Source organism: Fringilla coelebs, assembly GCF_963513975.1.
Source record: "Fringilla coelebs genome assembly, chromosome: 23".
Lineage (NCBI taxonomy): Eukaryota > Metazoa > Chordata > Aves > Passeriformes > Fringillidae > Fringilla > Fringilla coelebs.
In genome coordinates, this window is record NC_140049.1 from 6,069,432 (window position 1) to 6,088,817 (window position 19,386).

General features: G+C 47.5%; 1 protein-coding gene across 8 annotated transcripts in view; it reads right to left on the reverse strand.

Annotated features, from left to right (window-relative positions):
• PPP1R12B (protein phosphatase 1 regulatory subunit 12B) overlaps nucleotides 1–19,386 on the reverse strand; it is a 134,832-nt gene that overhangs the window by 59,322 nt on the left and 56,124 nt on the right. For 6 of the 8 annotated variants that reach the window (XR_014616707.1, XM_084220547.1, XM_084220550.1 and 3 more), the window contains exons 10-14: nucleotides 18,045–18,242; nucleotides 16,563–16,645; nucleotides 14,313–14,438; nucleotides 8,704–8,889; nucleotides 7,996–8,181 (exon numbers count right to left, since the gene is read on the reverse strand). Coding sequence is in view for 7 of the 8 variants with exons in the window: in XM_084220547.1 (XP_084076673.1) it covers nucleotides 7,996–8,181; nucleotides 8,704–8,889; nucleotides 14,313–14,438; nucleotides 16,563–16,645; nucleotides 18,045–18,242 (779 nt within the window). In the remaining variant the exon portion in view is untranslated. The remainder of the gene's footprint in view (nucleotides 1–7,995; nucleotides 8,182–8,703; nucleotides 8,890–14,312; nucleotides 14,439–16,562; nucleotides 16,646–18,044; nucleotides 18,243–19,386) is intronic. The other 2 variants (XM_084220552.1, XM_084220553.1) reach the window with 2 other exon arrangements.

The following is a 19,386-nucleotide window of genomic DNA, read 5'->3' on the forward strand; positions in this document are numbered from 1 at the left end:
AACTATCTGTAAGCTGGAGGAGGGAGGAGAAGCAAGTGCAAATTCTGCAGGTAACAATGCTGACAGCAGTTCCCAAAATACAATTCCTTAAGTTAGAAAATGAACTATGTCCCCAGCAACAAGTCAATCATTGGCAGCTACATGGAAACAGAAAAAGAAACTTTCCTGCTCTCTTATCCAAGCAACAGGTTTTGGTTCTTCCCTGAATTTATCCCTGTGCTGACACATTCTGTCCATCAGCCCACTGCAACTGGAAACAGTCATTAGAGAAACTGCCAGAAGCTGGATGTGCTCTGAGAGACCCTTCCAGGCAGGAGAGAAGGACAGCACATCAGACTGTAAGTGCTGGAGCTCGGAATGAGGGGGGAGACAGCCTGACAATGCTGAGTTATTTAATAAGCTGAAGACAGAAGGATAACAAGATCATAGTCCTAAAGCCTTTCACAGCTGGCTCAAAAAGGCTTGGCTGAGAATTCCCCATTTTCAGGCTTTTGCTGCTGGGAGCTGCTGTGTTTCAATCTGGACAATGAATTCTCAGCTCCTGCAAGTTTCAGTGTCTGAAACTTTGGTTACAGGTTGATTAGCAGGTTCACTAGCAGCAGATTAACTCCTTTATTTCCCACAGGTCTACTTTGCTCAACATGTTAAGGTGCTGATCCAAGAGATTCAGAGATTGTGATCTTTGCCACTTGTTAATCAGAACTACCAGCTCCCTTTATACCTGCAGAACTCCTCTTTCCATGGGACACTTACAAGGGGGTGAGGTTCAATGTCTGACAGCTGAGGCTGTCATTTCCCATCAGGGAGTTCTGAACAGTTTTGGTGCTTTCCTGTGCCCCATCCCTGGAAGTGCTCAAGGCCAGGCTGGATGGGGCTTGAAGCCACCTGGTCTAGTGGAAAGCATCCTTATGAAGAGATGAGCTGTAAGATCCTGACCAACCTCCCAACCCAAACCAAAGCATTCCATGGTTCCATGTTCAGTTCTGTGTGTGCCCCTCAGACAGCAGAGCTGCTCCTTCTTTGCTGTGCCCCCACAGCAGCTCCTTGTGTTTCCCTGGCAGCCTGGATGGCTCCAATATGAGGTGAGGAGTGCTCAGGTTGCAGATCCAGCTGGGAACACAGCCCTGCAATCCCTCTGCCAGAGGAATAAAACACAGCATTGGTTCTCCTAAGAGCTCACCAAGTTTGGGGCTGGGGGAGTCAGCACATACATGAGAAGCTTTTAATGATCTATGTAATCCCTTCCCATTAATTAATGTCACTCAGCATTATGGTGAAGAGTGAAAAGGCAACAAACATCACAGTGATCACATTCCCTAAACTGGCTGCAGTAACTGTTGCTGTGAACTCAGACCTTTAAACTTCTGCCAGAAGAGGAGAACATTTACTTTTCTAAAAACCAAAAACAACCCAGGAATTATTTCTGTAAGAGAAAAGCAAAGAGTGATGCAACCCCAGAGCAGAGACAGCCAACACCACCTGCAGTGGCAGCATGACCCTGTCACTGAATGTGTCAGCTGTGACCATCACAAGCACAAAGCTGACCAGGATGGAATATTTAGGAACTGTTTGTGTTCAGCACAGGACTTCAGGTGTCAATGCAGAGCACTGAGTGGGTTATCACTGTGAGAGGGAACAAGGTGCACGGTCTGCAGTTCTCAGGAGCTGCATCCTTGCATTAGAAATCTGCTGCAGGAACTGGAACAGGATGGAACTTTCTGCCACTGAGAGAAGAAACCAATGTCCTGCCTCTGCCAGCATCCCTCTCATTTGCAACTGAACCAACACAATTTGACATTTTCAACAACTTTAAGCAGACCTGTTAGGGCTTTCCCAAAAGCCAGCTTGCAGTCTGAAACAGGAAATTTTCCAGGGCAGAAAATCCCTGGGGATACAAAAAAAATTTACTTGGCAAAACTCTGAGTGTTTGGTAAATTGTCTTCTGCAACTAAAAAATAAAGTAAAATCAAAACCTGATGGTGATCAAATTAAGCTGCTGAATCAAATAAGCCCGAGGAGCAGTGTTTGCCTGCCAGTGCATCCCAGCAGCCTCTCACTGCCACCTTGTGGGAGCAGGAGACGCTTGAGCAGCTCCAAGGAACAGGATCACAAATCAGCCACAGCTGAATTATGCAAAATATCACTGAATATTAATAATGTATCAAAGATTTCAATTTCCTACTGAGCTCACATTGCAATTTCTTAGCCAGTGGCTTCGGTTCAATTTCCAGTGTCCACTGTTATCAGGTACAGAAGATTAGGTCTGCACAAAAACTTTTCAAATAGAAATGCCAGGGAGATTACTTGGCTTCTTTGGCTCCTCCAGCTGTCACATCCCCAGGTCAATACCGTGGAGCACAGAATTTAAATCAGACTAGCTGATTTAGTGCTGAATTAGCTCTCAGCTGTAGTGACACACAGGATCTCTACAAATATTGCAGGTACATCCTAGCTTTAAGAGCCATTTTGGGCTGAATTTGTCAAAGTTAGTAAAGGCCAGCCCCTGAACATCCAGGCAGTGGCACTGGGATGACACTGGAGCAAGAAGGTGCCATTGTTGCTGTTAGACCCAGGGTGAAGCACATGCAGCAGGGCAGTGGTTCCCATTATAAGCCAAGAGGAATTGCACACACGCTGGGCATGGACAGGGCTGGGGAAAAGGCAGTTTTACCTGCTGCTTGCTCCACGCTGCCAAGCTGCAGTTCTTTTACAATGCTTAGCTCAAGTGGTCCCTGCTTCCTTTCCTCGACCATTCCTGAAGGATCCTGCATGGATTCCTGCTTTTGTTAGCAGGCCAACCTACAGCCTGGGCTCCTCCACCCAAAGCAAATGCCAAAATAACCACCCCCCTTCCTCTGAGGCCTGGGTGGATAAAGCCCTGCTGGCTGAGCATGCAGCACACACCTGCTCACCACCCCTACAGGAAACAGCACTGACCCCAGCCCACACCTTGACCTTACTCAAAATAAAAATGCAGCCTGAATTCTGATCCAGCAGGAGCAATCTCGCCTCTTCCCAACATGGACAATCCCAGGCCAGCGGAATTCCTGCCCTCCCACGTCATCTGCACCCAGCAGCCTTTGAAAAAAGGGACAACTTTATCTGAAAGTGATTAAGTGCAGAGGCAGTGGCAGGGAAATGCTGTCACAGCAGGTGCCAGATGATGGTTCAGCTCTTCACAGGAGAGAGAAACCTCTTAACTTCTTGTTGTCCACTGTGTAGTGTGGACAGGAATCCTTCCCTTGCCTGGTTGCAGCTCCTTGCATAAGCATCCCACTACTCTGCTTCCCCAGGGACCTCTCCCAGGAGATACAGAGCACTCAGCTTCACATCAGTCAGTGATGAGGATTATAGAGTCAAATGCTATTAAAAAGATGGCAGCAGTGAACTATTGCTCACAGCCCTTTCTGCCAGCTCCTCTCAAGTGAAATTTAAATACTCCTTGAATGCAAATCTCATAGTTTAACGTTCACAGAGATCAGGGTCCTTTATTCCATTTGTCAGATCATAAGGGTTAAGGGACATATCAGGTGACAATCCATGCTCTTCCTAGAGGAGACACACTCAGGATGCCCACAGGACAAGAACCACGAGGTAAAAGGACTTGCCAAAAATTGTTCATCTAACAGTACTGGTGGAGGACTCAGTTATTAACATATTAATAATATATGCTACTATAATTAGCAGCTGGATCCTTAGAATGAAAAATAAATTACTCTTGGGAATGAAGCAGGAAACAGAAGTGTTTGTCAAACACAGTTACCTGGAATGTCAGTGAATTTCCTTCAGCTGAAAAGTATTTCTAGGGGAGACTTTAGAGGGCAAGAAGGCATGGGCTGAGAAGAGCCATCAGCCCTAAAGCTGCCCAGAAAACAAGTCCACCTCACTCCTATTCTGGATTTGTCATGGAATCATGGAATGGTTTGGTTTGGAAGGGACCTTAAAGCTTATCTAGTTCTACCCCCTGCCATGGGCAGGGGCAGCTTCCACTAGACCAGGTTGTTCCAAGCCCTGTCCAGCCTGGCCCTGGACACTTCCAGGGATGGGGCAGTTATGTGAGAAACTGGTCAGAATAAATTAAAAATAAGGAGAGAGATGAGTTTCCTGTCTCTAAGAGCATGTCTGATGGCAAGTGCTGGAACCACCCTGCTGGAACCTTCCTGAGGAACAGGAAGAACACACACAACAGCAGAATTCAGTTCTATAAGCACAGTGGTGGGGGGTAAAAAAAAAAAAATCCTGATTCTTGGCAAACCAGGAGAGAATTCAAATTCAAGAGTCCTTTCAAACTGGCCACATAACTGAGGGCACAGACTTGCCTTTCAGAAGTTCTCAGGCAAAGCATGTCTCACCCCATGTGCCAGCTGTGGTCTGCAGGGTCACATTTCCAGCTGTTCTGGGAAGTAAAAGTTCCGACAGAGCTCTGAGCAGCCCAGACCTGTGACACCAGGAATGCTCTGGTTGGGGCTGCAGTGCAGGACTGCCAGGAGAAGCTGTGACCAGAGCCCTGCACTGCACCTGCACAGAGAGCACGCAGACAACTTGGGTAAGAAGCTTTTGGCGGCACTAGAGGCCGCTGTCACCCTGGATGAAGGTGGATAATCCAGCACTGAGCTCCAACCAACAGGAACCCCCATTCCCCACCATCTATGGGCACCCAGCAGAAATGAGGAAGCTGTTCTGCCCTAGGAAGAACCAGGTCTGTGTGAGGTACTGTAGGCACAACATCCACACAGCTGAAATCCACCCTCAGCAGAGCCAGGGCTGTTTGAGCTCAGTGGACAAACACACTGACAATGGGAGACTATTTGCTTTTGGCAGGAGATCATCCAAATGGCCAGACCACACTGATCATCAGCAGCTCCAAAATTCCCAGAAAAAAACCCAAAAGAAACTGCCTGGCACAAGCACTGGCTGTGGGAGATGGCACATTTCCAGCTCACAGCACTAGAACACTGCAGTGCTGCAGAGGAGCACCGGGAGGCTGGGATGTGCAGCAGGACACACAGAGGGCTGGGATGTGCAGCAGGACACACAGAGGGCTGGGATGTGCAGCAGGACACACAGAGGGCTGGGATGCGCAGCAGGACACACAGAGGGCTGGGGTGTGCAGCAGGACACACAGACAGCTGGGATGTGCAGCAGGACACACAGAGGGCTGGCATGTGCAGCAGGACACACAGACAGCTGGGATGTGCAGCAGGACACACAGAGGGCTGGCATGTGCAGCAGGACACACAGAGGGATGTGCAGCAGGACACACAGAGGGCTGGGATGTGCAGCAGGACACACAGAGGGCTGGCATGTGCAGCAGGACACACAGAGGGCTGGGATGTGCAGCAGGACACACAGAGGGCTGGGATGTGCAGCAGGACACACAGAGGGCTGGGATGTGCAGCAGGACACACAGAGGGCTGGCATGTGCAGCAGGACACACAGAGGGATGTGCAGCAGGACACACAGAGGGATGTGCAGCAGGACACACAGAGGGCTGGGATGTGCAGCAGGACACACAGAACACACGTGGCAGCAGCCGGGCCCCAGCCCTGACCAGGCACAGCCCAGCTGGCACCACGAGGCATTGTACACCCCAAACAGATCTCTGCTCCAGTGCCCCTCTGCTGTTTGTTCTTTCCTCCCCCTGTAATTTACACTATTTTCCAGCATTTACTGGAGCCTAACCAATTCAGCTGGAAAACAAGGAGCAGGTGAATCACCATGGGTCAAACTGTGGTGGGCCAGGGTAAGGTTTACTGGCCACCACAGGATGCAAAGCAGCACCCCAGAGCACTGTGCCAGTCGTTCATTCCCAGCCCTAAGCAGCCTCTTCTGCTTTAACCTTTTGGCTTCACACAGATAACTTTAAGGCCACAAGTTGGGAGATATCCCTGTGATCTAAAATTAGATGATCAGGCTGTTTATGTTTTTGTTGCTAAGAGCAAGCTGGTGCTTTGGAAACACCAAAGCAGCCCAAGCACTCCAGCAACAGCTGCCTCTGGGAACTGAAATCCATACAGCACTGCCCTGACAACTGTTTGCCATTTGCCTTTTTATTTTACTGGAATTAGTCTCCTTCCCTAATAAACTTTTCCTGTTTAGGTGACTTCTCCTGTCTCCTTGGGTCCATGTGTCCTAGTTCCAACGTGCAGGTAGCTCCCAGTCACTTTATCCCACTGTGAGGACTTACATTCATTAGTAAGGTTTCCTCCTCCACGATCACAATGTCTAATTTCTGGGCTTTTTTCCCCTCAGTAGTTTCAAAGCATCAATTAAAGGTGGGAGGAATTTTCTGGTGTTTTCTCTTTACATTACCATAATTCACAGGAGATGGTTCTCCAATAAAAATGCAGGAGACAAAGAGAACTTCTGTATTATTTATAGAAACAGATTTGGCAGTAAATGCCAATGCAGCAATATTAATGGATGCTTTTTTGGACATCTACAAGTAACTATCCCAGTCCAGTTCTTTATCTGCAGACAGTGCCAGAACTCTGGGGGGGCTTTGAGCAGCCCACTTCTGCAGGGAAAAACCTGCTTCTGCAACTTGATTCTGGGCTTGCTAAAATGGAGAGACCATTGTGAAAGGTCTTTAGTGAGAATTGAGAGTACAATACTCACTCTGTCCTCTTGCACAACCTCACTGGGCACTGGCATTATCTTTTGGCAGCTCATCTCGATTCAATTGCGAATGACCCCAAGCCAAGTGACCTCCAGCTATGCAACAGGAGCACACAGAGGCACTTCCCGGGCTAACCCAAGTGTTTTCACACCAAAGATACCCTGCAGTGGCTAGTGCAAACTGTCCCTGCACACAGAGCTGATGAACATGGCTCCTCCTGAATGTTTTAATACCTTCCAAGTGCTCCCTGTGCAAGTTCTGGGAAAAAAAAATCCCAAGCAGCATTACAAGTTTGAGTATTTTCCAATAGCACAGCCCACCTTGCTTGGATGTGCTGCAGGTGAAGCTGAGCAGCAGCTCAGCCCCACCATCTTTAGCCCTGTAGGCTGATAATCCCCATTATTGCTTTTGCCATCCTTCAGCCTCAGGCCATTTAAGATGTGTCAGAAGGCTATCTGCACTCAGGAATGGTTGTACTTCAATAAATCACTATGACAGTTTGGAAGAATCCAAGCACTGGGTACTCTGCATGAACTCACTGCTAGTTAGAAATACGCAGTTCATCACTGCATTTCATTTATTACTATTTGCTTTCACTGATGCCATTAGAAGAGACGGGTTTTGGAAAAGTTAACCAGTTTGCAGGAAGAATATACAGATCATTTCATACTCTGTAATTAAGGCATGGGGTAGAGCTCCTTTGAAAAGAGCTCTGTCTCCCCAGGTTTGTATTTCCCCAGTCTTAAAATAGCACCATGTGATAAGAAAGAGATACCACCAGCTGGAGTCAGAGTCATTCCCACTGCTGCTACTGCTGGAACAGCCTCAGCTGCACATGGCAGTCTCCTACCCCTGGCCTCTCCAGTCAATCAAAGCCATGCCTGCTGCTGGAGTCCATCTCCTACTGTGTCACACACCTACACACCCCAGGAATGTGTGCTGTCTCCCACTAACTGTAAAGGGAATCTGGGGGACCTGTGCAGCACAGACATCCCATCAGGGCATAAGTAAACACAGCTGAGCTGAATCAGAGGGACAGATTTTATCTGAATGTATCTCAGTGCAATGGCCTTTTTAGGATGGGATTCATTTTACAGAACCCACTGCAAGCAGACACACTGCTGTGTGTCCCTGCAAACACACTGGGATGGGCTGAGACCAGGAGCTGAGATTAGTACTGAAGAAAAAGGCTGAGATGCTGAAGAGACAAGTAGAAAATTATGAAACTAAACTGAACCTACAAGCCAGTGACGATTCAGTTCAAAACCTTCAGACAGAGCAGGGACAGCAGCCTGGAAACTTCATGGAACATCTAAAAACCAGTTCTTACACCCCCACCATCACCACCATGTGAGAGCTGCCCAGTCCTCACTGACCTTCTGCGCTCCCTGGCCTCCTCAGCCGAGAGGTCCTTCCCGGGGGCGGAGGCAGCCCCGGCATTCCCGGTGCCGTTGGCAGCGCCGAGCACAGCATGGTTTGTGATTACACCTAGAGGGGTGCTGGCACAGCTGCCCTCTGTGTTTTTCTCTACAGCAGAATCACTTTGTTGCCTGAAAGGGGCTCTGAAATAGAGAAGACATATGGAAAGCAAAGCAAGTGAACTCCAGTGCTGACCAAGTCCAACCTCCTCGACGGAGCATGGACAGTTCATCCTCCTTGCTCAACACTCATGTGCTTGTAGAGAACAGCCACAGCAAAATGAATTTTACAAAACTTGGAGAAGAATGAGCAGGAGGAATAGCCTTCACATCCCTGTTAGCAGCAAAAATGATCAGAAAAATGTACCTGGTGAAAAAGCAGAAGGAAGGAACTCCCAGAGCTTGTACACTGAGCACCCGAGGGCAGCCTAAGCACGCGCTGTGTCACAGGGACAGAGGGCACGAGGGACACACGTTGGGCTGTCACCTGCCTGCCAGCCACACCCACCACTGGGACTGTCCAACACCACCATCCTGGGACTGCTTATCATTCTGGAACTGCTTATCAGCACGTCCCATGTGGAAGCACATCTCCAATCCCTAATCCACTCCAGAACTTCCAACCCAAACGCTGACTTTCAGGGCGCTGTCTCTGGGAGCCATTACCTGGTGCTGTGGCAGACTGGAGCAGGAGTGTTCACACCGAGAGAGGTGGGGCAGCAAGAGACAGGATGCCACGGGGTGCCCGGGGAGGTAGATGAGCCAATGGCAGTGGGTGAGGTAGCTAGAGATGGACTGCGACTGGCTGAAATGTAGGGACTGCTCAGGTCACTACTTCTACCAAAGGAAGCACTGTAAAACATCACAAAATCACGTCCTTCAGAGCACAGTAAATACTCAACAGCACATCCCACAGCTGGGCTGGCAGCTGGGAAGGGAGCAGGTACCACAGGGCAGCAAAACGTGTGCAAGGAGATCAGAGAGCAGAGGAGCTGTTGCCAGTTGCCCACATAGGCAGGTGCCAGCAGAGCCCTGCTTAGCTAAGCCCAGCTCAGTTCCAGTGAGAGAAAAATGGCGTGGGGGTGAGCTGGGGAGGATCAGGGAAGGAAAAAACCCTGCTGCAGTGAAAGCAGGGCATATGGAACACCCTGTGCCCTGGGGAGAGGCAGGTGCAAGGATGAGGATGCTTAAAGCAGGACAGGAGAGAGTGACAAAAGCTGGTCTGGCTGCATGACCCCTGAGGATGTCCAGGACTTCCATTTTTAAGAACTTATTTCCAGTGGCGTAAAGTTTTGGCAAAGATGATCAGTTCAGACTTTAATTCTCTTTAAGACATGTTCGGCACAAACTGTATTTCTGGAAAATAGCTAGCACAGCTGTCCAAAAATATTCAGGAATGAGCAAGGGAAACAATATTTTGCCAGTTTAAAGCAAGCCCTGAAAAGCAATCTTACTGAAAAGCTGTGTTTGTGTTCATATTTTGGAGAAGATGGAGGAGGAAAGAAAAAGGTCTCTAATTCAAGGATGGACTCTTTCACTTTTTCAAAGAAAATCCAGCCTAAGGGGAGAGAAAATCCACCCTAATGGGACAGAAAATCCATTCTAGTGGGAAAAGCTGCATATCTCTGAAAACAGACTTGATGAAATCTGGCAGAATCTCCTTCTCACACATGCCCATGCCCTGCACACAAGCTGCTCACTGCCTGCACAGAGCAATCCAGTGCTCCTAGGGCCCTGCCACACCTTTCCCAGCATCTGGCATGCCTGGTTGCTACTGGTCAGACTGGACTGTCTGAAGGATCAAAGGCTAGGAAGGCTGGAAGGCTGGCTCTCACCTTCTGCATCCTAATGGCTCCCATGGCAGGGCACATGGACCAAAGTGGTTGCACAGGAATAAAAGCTGACCTAGAGGAAAGAAGCAGGCCAGGACAGAGCTGCAGGTTTTAGGGAAAGCCAGGGACAACACAATGAAACTGGAAGTCAACTCTAGAGTAAGAATCCAGAGAGCAGCCAGAGGCTGAAATAGCACTGGGAAGGGGCAGGAACACAGCCAAGGACAGGAGGCCAGAGAAAGGATCCAGTCCTGTTCACCCAGGCACCCAATTTACAAGCCAGTTTTATGTGCCAAGGGCCCCAGCAAGCCCAGCATGAGCAGCTGGTCCCTGGGGAGCCAAAGGGGACAACAGAGCATCCTGGAGGGCCTCCACAGGGAGGAACCTCCCATTTGGGCTCCTCAGTTGATTGCTGACTGCCATATCCAGGTCTCACAGGAACAAGCAAGTCATTGTCACCAGGTAGCAACCTCTGCCAGACCCTAAACAGAGCTTTCTCTGGAATGCTCCATCCTGCAGCATGCAGGAGCAGGAAGTCCTGTTGGAAGCAAGTCCCTCCCTTCTTGGCTCTCTGCTCCAGAGGGAAAAGCCAAGCCCTGGAGATGGGCTGGGAGGAGGGTGGGAGAGGGAAGAGGAGCCTGGCTGGGGTGGGTGTGTGGAGCAAGCGCCATGGAGTCACATAAATGAGCGTGGTGAGGAGAAGAGGGGAGAGGAGCCTGTGTCTGGGGAGGGAAGGAGAGGATCAGCAGGGGAAAAGGTGATGGCAGCCCTGGGGGAACAGAGTGGATGTGGAGAGCCCAAGGCAGAGAGGCTGGGGCACAAGGGTGGCTGCAAGAGAGAGAAGGAACTTGGTCAGGAAGGGAGGATGCAGGAGGGTTATCAAAAAAGCCCTGCCAAGGATTGTTTTTCAGAAGGTAAAGGCAATGGGTGAGGATGAAAGCAGCACCAGGTGCTTGGGAGAGCAGTGATGTGGGGGGATAAGAGGAAAGGAGAAGGAGGAATGGAAGAAAAGGGCACAGGGATGGCATTGTGCCAGCTCCAACACACATGGGCAGAGAAATGTGGTGCTGGGGCACCAGGAACAGCCTCCTGCTCCAAAGGGAGCCAAGGAACTGCCCCCTGTGCAGGAATCCACCTCCCAGCCTGTCCCCTGCATGGGTGGCACTGCACAGTGTGAGGAGCACTCCAAGGCATTTACTCCATTGTTAACAATTGATCTGAACTGGACCAGAAAATTGCAATATAAAGGCTAGCCAGGGAATCCTGTTAATTAACAGCTGTGTCCATAGGAGTCTGTGAAAGGCAGGACTACGAAATTCTGCTGAATAATTCAACATCAGAAATAAAAAAAGGCACTGACACACTGCTCCTCATTCTCTAACACTATCACAACAGAACCATGAGGGAATGAGCAATGAAATGTAAAGCAATATTTCAAAGCAATAAAAACCCCCTAACTTCTGACTTTAAGAAATACTTTAAGGGCATTAAAAACTTTTACTTAAGAACCTTGACGCTCCTAAAAAGCTTCCACATGTGGTAATAAAAAAGGTTTGCATGAAGCACATAACTATTCTTTAAACACGAGCCATGGGGTATTGCAGAGATCAAACTAGGATTTGGGGATGGAAGTTGGCTGCAGTAGTGGCTATTAAGAACAATAGTTAAATACAATCCTGGCTTCTAAATTCCTGATTGCTGAAAGCAAGGAGAGTGTGGGAGGTAGAAATCTGCTCTGAAGTTATCCTGGCTTTTGCAACTTCTTCAAAACCAGCTGCTGTCAGAAACAGTATGGGCTGCAGGGACTGCTGTCCTGGCTCACTGCAACGGCTTTTATGTGACCAGAACCAGCAAGGAGGTATTTGCAGAAATGTGAAATGAAGGAGAAACTGTGTGGCTGAAGGATTTTATTCCAGTGTGAGCCCTTCCTGGGAGGCAGCACTTCTGGCTGATGTTAAAGGCAGGATGCTGAACTAATCCAACCTGCTATGCCAGTTTTCCTCCACATCCTTTCATTTACAGTCAAAGTGACCTAGATTTTTGAAGGCCAGTACACACTAAAATGGACACCAGGATATTAGAGCAGGGTTCTGCAGATTTCTGGGCCAGTGGCACACACAGAGAAAGCAGGACAACTACCAGTACCACGACAGAGAGAGCATCAATATATGCTTCAACTAAAGCTGAAGAACATTTGTAACATTGCTGCAAGTTATTTTGTTCCCTTTTATTAAAAAAAAAAAAAAAAAGAAAAAGAAACCCTCAGCTTTTTCCCCATCTTAAGATGAATTGCTGCTGTGGTTCATTCTATGTTTGGGGTGTCAGCACTTAAAGAACATAACTAGGTGTTAGAAGGGATATTGGGAAGGAATTGTTCCCTGTGAGGGTGGTGAGGCCCTGGCAGGGATTGCCCAGAGAAGCTGTGGCTGCCTCATGCCTGGAAGTGTTCAAGGCCAGGTTTGTGGAAGGTGTCCCTGCCTACAGCAGGGTGGGGAAGGAGATGGGATTTAAGGTCCCTTCCAACCCAAACCAGTCTGTGATCTTTATGGAGATCAGTCAAATGCTGAAGCAAAGAGGAGCTGCAGATGTATACAGTCATCCCCTCAGTGACATCCAAGCATGTCATATTCCCTTGAATTCTTCCTCTCTAATAAGAAGCTTTCACCTTTTGGAGTTGGGTTGAGAGTTTTGCTAATACTTGGAAATGACAAAATGCTTATGTCTAACCAGGTTCCTTTCCTCATCTTAGGGGTGGATGCACAAGGCTGGAGAAATCAAAAGTTCAATACAATTGTATTCAACTTCTCTGTGCTCCTACAGAAAACTATATGGGACAAAGGTCTAATTGATCATGGTTTTACTGCTTGTATATGAAATGCAAACCCATTGATCTCTCCTTTAAAAGCACATTTATTCCTACCTGACAAAGTTATTCTCTGTACCTGCATGTGAACCAGTCACTCTCTTATGACAGGGCAGAATTCAGCCTTTGTGACAAGAACTCAGTATTAGTGACCTCCCAATGCAGCCTTAAACCTTCCCCACTCTCAGTGGGGGTGCAGTTTAACCAAGGAAATACAGTACAACTGTGTGAATGCAACACTAAATCTGGTGCAGGATTAGCTGGGATAAACCAGCAATGTCTGTAAGATTGCCTGGGGGTGACTGGGCTGTCCCTCAGCTCAGGGAGCAGCACAGGTGTGCCAGCTGCAAGGGACAAAAGTTTTCCAATGTAATCAGCTGCAGTTTGTCAGACCAGCTGCAGAGAGAGACAAGCCATGGAGGCTGGCCTGTCATCACATCCCAGGATAGCTGTGAAGTCACCAGAATGGAGCAGCAGAGCAGAAGCTTCTGCTTGAAGGGGCTGCTTCACCTTTTGTGGCAATGGATCTGTACGGGCTCAGCAACTGGCCACACACATCCCTGAGCACCACTTACCTTCACAGAAACACAGCATAACACTGGAACAAATTGTCTCTTCCCAAGTATCTCAAGCAATTGTTCTAACTTCAGGACAGTTATTTAGTTCAGGGTGTAGAATCTCATGAAACTCAATCTAAAACCTTAAGCTATTGCTGCTGTTTTCCTTAAGCAGAAACACAATGGCTCTGCAGTGTGCCATGTTTATTGCAGGCTGTTTTGGTGGTCTGCAGTATCAGCTGAAATAAAGGTGAGGTGCTGGCACTGCTGATCCTCCTGCTCACATGAGAACCCAGCAATGCACTATTTGCTCACCAGAGCAGGGCATTGCTTCAGCTCACTCAGAGAGAGCCCTGAGGTGGCACCTCAAGGACACCGAGGCTCTGCCTCCCAAGGGGGTCCAGGACACTGCAGTTACAGGAGTTCTGCCTGGAATTGCCTTCCTGCTTCTTCCTGGCTCCTTTACCAATAATCATCCTCTACAACTTCTCACACACTGTGAACAAACTGCTTCCTTACTGCCTTACAAAACAGCAGTGGAAGCATCAGTTTTACTTCTTAGCAAGTGCTGTACATCATGCACAAGATCACTGCCACTTTCTCAAACTACTATAAACAGGGACTAACAGAAACCAAAATTAGAGATAAGCTATAACTTACTCACCAAGAGCTATCTGAACAAGGCTTTTGGACTCTTATTACATTAATCTGTTTTATGATCAATTTTGGTTTTATTCTCTAACCATAGCACCAGCATTAAACAGAGAAAACTTTGCATTTGAATTATGTCAAGAAGAGTATTTAAATTCAGTACAGTAATTTGCAAATTAATAAAAATTATAGCCTTTAAAAACACTATTTAGCATGACAAATATCACAAATCTTTTCTTTCCTGCTCTCAGCAGAAGAGGGTCCAAAGGCCAGTTACAAGATGTAGGAGGCAACAAGCAGGAGGCTGAGGTGTGGGACGCATGTTAAGAGTGGTTCTGCCTGAGAACCCATGGAAGACAGACCTGAACATACCTTTTCAAGTAGGTGGATACATAGGTAGTGGGTGCACCAGAGTGGGGAGCTTCGTTTCCCTTTGGCTCGTCCCTCCAGGGCTGCCGGCTGTAGGAGCCACTCCTCACCAGGTTCACAGCAGATTCCCTACAGCAGCACAGAGCACAGGCTTGGCTTAGAAAAACCTCTGGAGTCTGCTTTTGATTCCTTCACAGTTTCACAACACAGATCCCTCCCTTACACCTATGTGCTTCATTGTTCAGGTGATGCAGCTCAGAGAAACACTTGCTCTGGCCTTAACATCAGCTCCTGCTCCTGCCAGCTCACTCAAGAACCACAGATGATGGAATGTTTTGCATAAAGAGGAACAAGATCCTTTTTAGTCAGAAAACTTGTAAATGAAATTCAGATTGGCCATAAAAGTAATTTAACATATTAAATAGTGTCATTTAATATTCTTACTGCTGTCTGTATCAATCTACAAGGTATAAATGGGAAGATATTGGAACTGCAGGGCAGCATTTATTCTTCAAGGCATCCAGGCAAAGACAAAAGCAAATCAGCACAGCAAAGCCTTTCACAAAATCATTAGGCTTGGAGAAGTCCTCTAAGATCATTGAGTCCAACAATTAACCCAGCACTACCAGCTCAACCACAAAATCATGAAGCAGAAAACAACAAACAAAATATTTACGGTATCTAAAGCTACTCAACAAGTTATCAAGAAATTCCTAGTAGTCCTGTTTACCCTGGTTATCTGAAAACAGGGCTCTTTCCCTAATGCTAATGCACACTCTGGCAGTGTATCCTGCTCTCTGCTGGTGCTGGACAGGACCTGGAGCTTGCAATGCAGCACTAATCCATTCCCCTATCAGCATGCAATTATTTCTCATTTCCAGATATCATGCCTAGACTGATGCTCTCTCAAGACACCTGTGGGTTCCAGAAAAGAAAAACCAAATGTTTTGAAAGGAAAGAATATTGGGAAAAAATCTGTACTACACAGCATGCCTGGGCACCATCTGCTCCTGAAGGCCAGTATTGCTCAGCCAGTCCCAACTCCACCCAGAAAAGGACACTTAGCTCCTACAGCGAGATGTGCCAGAGACAGCAACCTCTGCCAAACCTTCTTGAGCTGATCAACAGACACAAACTGTCTGTGAAACTCTGGATCTCAGAGACTGCCTGAGAGTGAACAAGAGCACAGCGGGGAGGTTCCAGCAAAAGATCAGCAAAGATTCTCAAGCTGTGCTGAAATTCTCTCAGGGTGTCATCTGCCACAGCTCCTGCCCAACAATTACAGTTCACAGCCACTGCTCTGCATGTGCCTTTCCTCCTCTGTTGGGGAAGTAGCTGGAATTAAGGCTAAGGTCAAATTTTACTCCTTCTAGTTCAAACTGAATCACAGAATGGTCAGGGTTGGAAGGGACCTTGAAGCTCATCCTATCCTACTACCTACCCAGGCAAGGACACCTCCCACTTGCCCAGGTTGCTCCAAGCCCCATCCAACCTGGCCTTGGACACTTAAAGGCTTGGGGCAGCCACAGCTGCTCTGGGCAATCTGTGCCAGGGCCTGGCCACCCTCACAGCCAAGAATTCCTTCCCATTATCCCATCTGACCCTGCCCTCTGGCAGTGGCAAGCCATTTCCCCATGTTCTGTCACTCCAGGACCTTGTCCAAAGTTCCTCTCCAGCTCTCTGGGAGCCACTTTAGGCACTGGAAGGTCCCTGACAGAGCTGCTAGTAGAGACCAGCTCCTCAAATACATCTGGAATTCCTGGACATACACACACCATTTACACCATGGTTAGGAGCAGGGGCATTTACACACACTGACTGTAAAAACAGCCATGCAATGAAACAGTTCCTACATGGCAGAGCTCACAAGCTCAAGTGAATCTCAAGTGACAGAGGTATGAACAAAGGGACTGAAGGTGACTGCTGAGCAAGTGACAACTACAAGTGCAGGTGGCAGCTACAAAATTACACACTTGCATATTAAAAGGAAAAAGGATCCATAAATCTGATTGCCTGGATGGAGCCTGTGCCTGTGTGAGTACAGGGGTGGAGGAACCAGTCTGCTGATTCCTGCTCACCTAAATGAAAACCAACGTACCAGAACTTTTACAGACAGAGCTGGCTCTTGATGTTGTGAATTCCTGTGTACTTGAGACTGCTGAGAAAATATACAGAGCATGACTACAGAAAAATTATATTCCAGAAGTACTATTGACAGGATGGAAGCTGAGCATTAAGTTCAGCCAGTCTCACCTGTTTTCTTTTTCTTCTGTATCACTCATACTGCTCAGTCTTCTGGGGACTATGGTGGCAAGATAACTCTTGTTGTCTCTGTCCTGGTGAAGCAAAAGAGGAACTTCAGCTACACATCTCTTACTCTTCCAGCATGTTCAGTGGTAAATAAATTCATGTTCAAATTTCTTCAACTAAGAAAGCATTCTCCTACCCACTGGTTTAAAGCAACTTCTTGCTTCTCTTATGTTGCTTAACCATACCTCAGCACAGAAATATCAGTTCTGAAAGGGATTTCCTGATGACCATGGTAGTGAATAAAAGCATCTTCTAACTTGGAGAATTCTGTGAATTGCCAATCACAGAATCAGAGAATTGGTTTGGGCTGGAAGGGATCTTTAGTCCACTAGATCAGAACTCCATCCCAGGTGGCCTTGAACACCTCCAGGCATAAGGCATCTACCCAGGGGCAGAAAAGTTACAGTTACTGAATACCTGGGATGGGATTTACAAATGCAGCTGGTAGATGGAGGAGGAATCCATATAAATGATGGAGAAGGAGAATCTCCACTGCAGGTATGTGCTGCTGTCTGGATTGGACATTTTCTGGTAAAGAACAGGCTCTGCCAGACTGGCAGCCCCTGTTCAGTGGCAGCCCAGTCCCAACTGAGTAGGAATTAGGCCAAAGGGGCACCAAACTCCAGTTCTGGAGAAACAACGGACAGGAGGAAAATATTTTTCAAAAGAAAAAGAAGGTAAGAATGAAAGAGACCCTTGTTTGTTATGTGTCCGGGCTCGGGCTGTTATTTGTCTCTGCTCAGACAAGGGTGAGATGGGCTCGCTTCTCGGGCTCCAAAAGACAAGTCTGGACTCTCAGGTTCGGTCTTCAAGGTTGTTTATTATTTCTTATCTACAAAAATTTTCTTTCTGCCCAGCCGGGGTCTGACCAGCAAGGCAGCCAAAGGCACTCTGACTGCCCACAGGGCGGTCACATCTTTTTATAACAAAGTCTACGTAGACTATATTTATCTTTCGTCTCCAATACTTATAATTTTTATTACTAAGTGTACTTTTACTATAAACCTATCAAAAATACCTATGTCACACGGAAAATGGAAGACAAGAAGAAGGAGGAAGAACCATGCGGCAGGCCCCAACTCCCTCCATCTTGTTTTTCCAACCCCCCTGTACCAAAATTTTAAAAACTGTGCTTTAACCTATAAATGTTCTATTTCTATATCCTTTACACACCAGTGATTCTTATATCCCCACATATAGGTGGTACATCTCTTGTAGGGTCAAAGTTGAGCCACCAGATACTTTTAGCAACATCCCAAGGCTCCCGAGCTCCCCAAGGGTTCTCTCGGTAGCTCTGGCCCTCAGGAGAGGTGCGCCAAGTTCCCACAGTTATGGATACAAACCCCAGCAATAACTCAAAGGGAAAGGGGTTTACACCTGTGGGGTAATGTGGATACACTGAAAAATCCTTGCTGAAAGCCAAACCTTTTCCTTGTTGTCCAACAGTGCAGAAATCCGAGGGCTGGACGAGGAGCGATAGATGGAAGGAGTTTTGTCCCTCTGTGCCTCACGAGTGGCAGAGACTTCACTCAGCATGTTGTGGCTGCCAGTCTTCCTCAGGCCCAGCCGCCACGACGAAGGCGACTCATCCTTCTGCTCGTCGGACTTGCTGAGCCAACTGAACTGTGGAGGAGAAAATGAACATTTGGAAAAAGGAAAGCACTGGAAGACACACTCTAAGTTCAGAAAGTGTTTCCAAAAGCTGCTGTTTTTGCTGGGTTAGACTTGTAAGGTAGAATGACTTGTTTCCTGCTTCACTTTAATTACAGGACAGAGCTCAAGAGGAACTCACAGGGATGCAAACTGCTGTAGTGCCTCATCCCCAAGGACAGAGGGTGAAAGGAATCTTCTGTCACTGTCCAGGTCTTTACCTACACAATGCCCTCCTCCAGCTTCGAGAAAAGAATACAAGGAACAATGAAGCTTTTATTATCACCCATCTAGGAAAGGGGAATTATTCAGTGAAGGCAGAATACCAAAACCACATAATCAGGTGTTATGGAACTAGCTGCAAATAAACCCTCACACCAGTGGAGTCCAGAAGAAGCCATTGAGATCACCAGGGAGCTGTAGCCAACAAACTGTAAAGGAAGAAACTGAGGGAATCTGGATTGTTCAGCATGGAAAAGAGAAGGCAAAGACACGATTTAGTTGCTCTGCTACCTGGGGGTGGGTTTACAGAGGACATGGAACCAGACTTCCCTACAGTCTGCAGTGAAAGGAGGAGAACAGACAAGTTTCCAATTGGGAAATCCCAGCTGACATGGAGACATAACTCCTAGCAGATCGAAGCTGCACTGGGACAGAGAGTAAGGGAGACCTTTTAATACTCAGCTGAACTCAGGTAGAACAAAGCAACATGACATGAGCTTAATCCTGCTTTGAGCAGGACGCTGGAGTTCAGCCTCACTAAGGCCCCTTCCCTGGGCAGGCAACTGTGCATGGCACAGAACGGGCCTTTGTGCTTTTTGTTACACGAGGCACTTCTGACCTGCATGTATTAGTCCTTAAATGTGCAACTGCTTCAATGTGCAACTGCTTCAATGTACAACTGCCTCAATGTGCAACTGTTTCAATGTGCAACTGCTTCAATGTGCAACTGCTTCAATGTACAACTGCCTCAATGTACAACTGCTTCAAAGCGCAACTGCTTCAATGTACAACTGCAAAGTGCAACTGCTTCAATGTGCAACTGCTTCAGTGTGGAACTGCTTCAATGTGCAACTGCCTCAATGTGCAACTGCCTCAATGTACAACTGCTTCAATG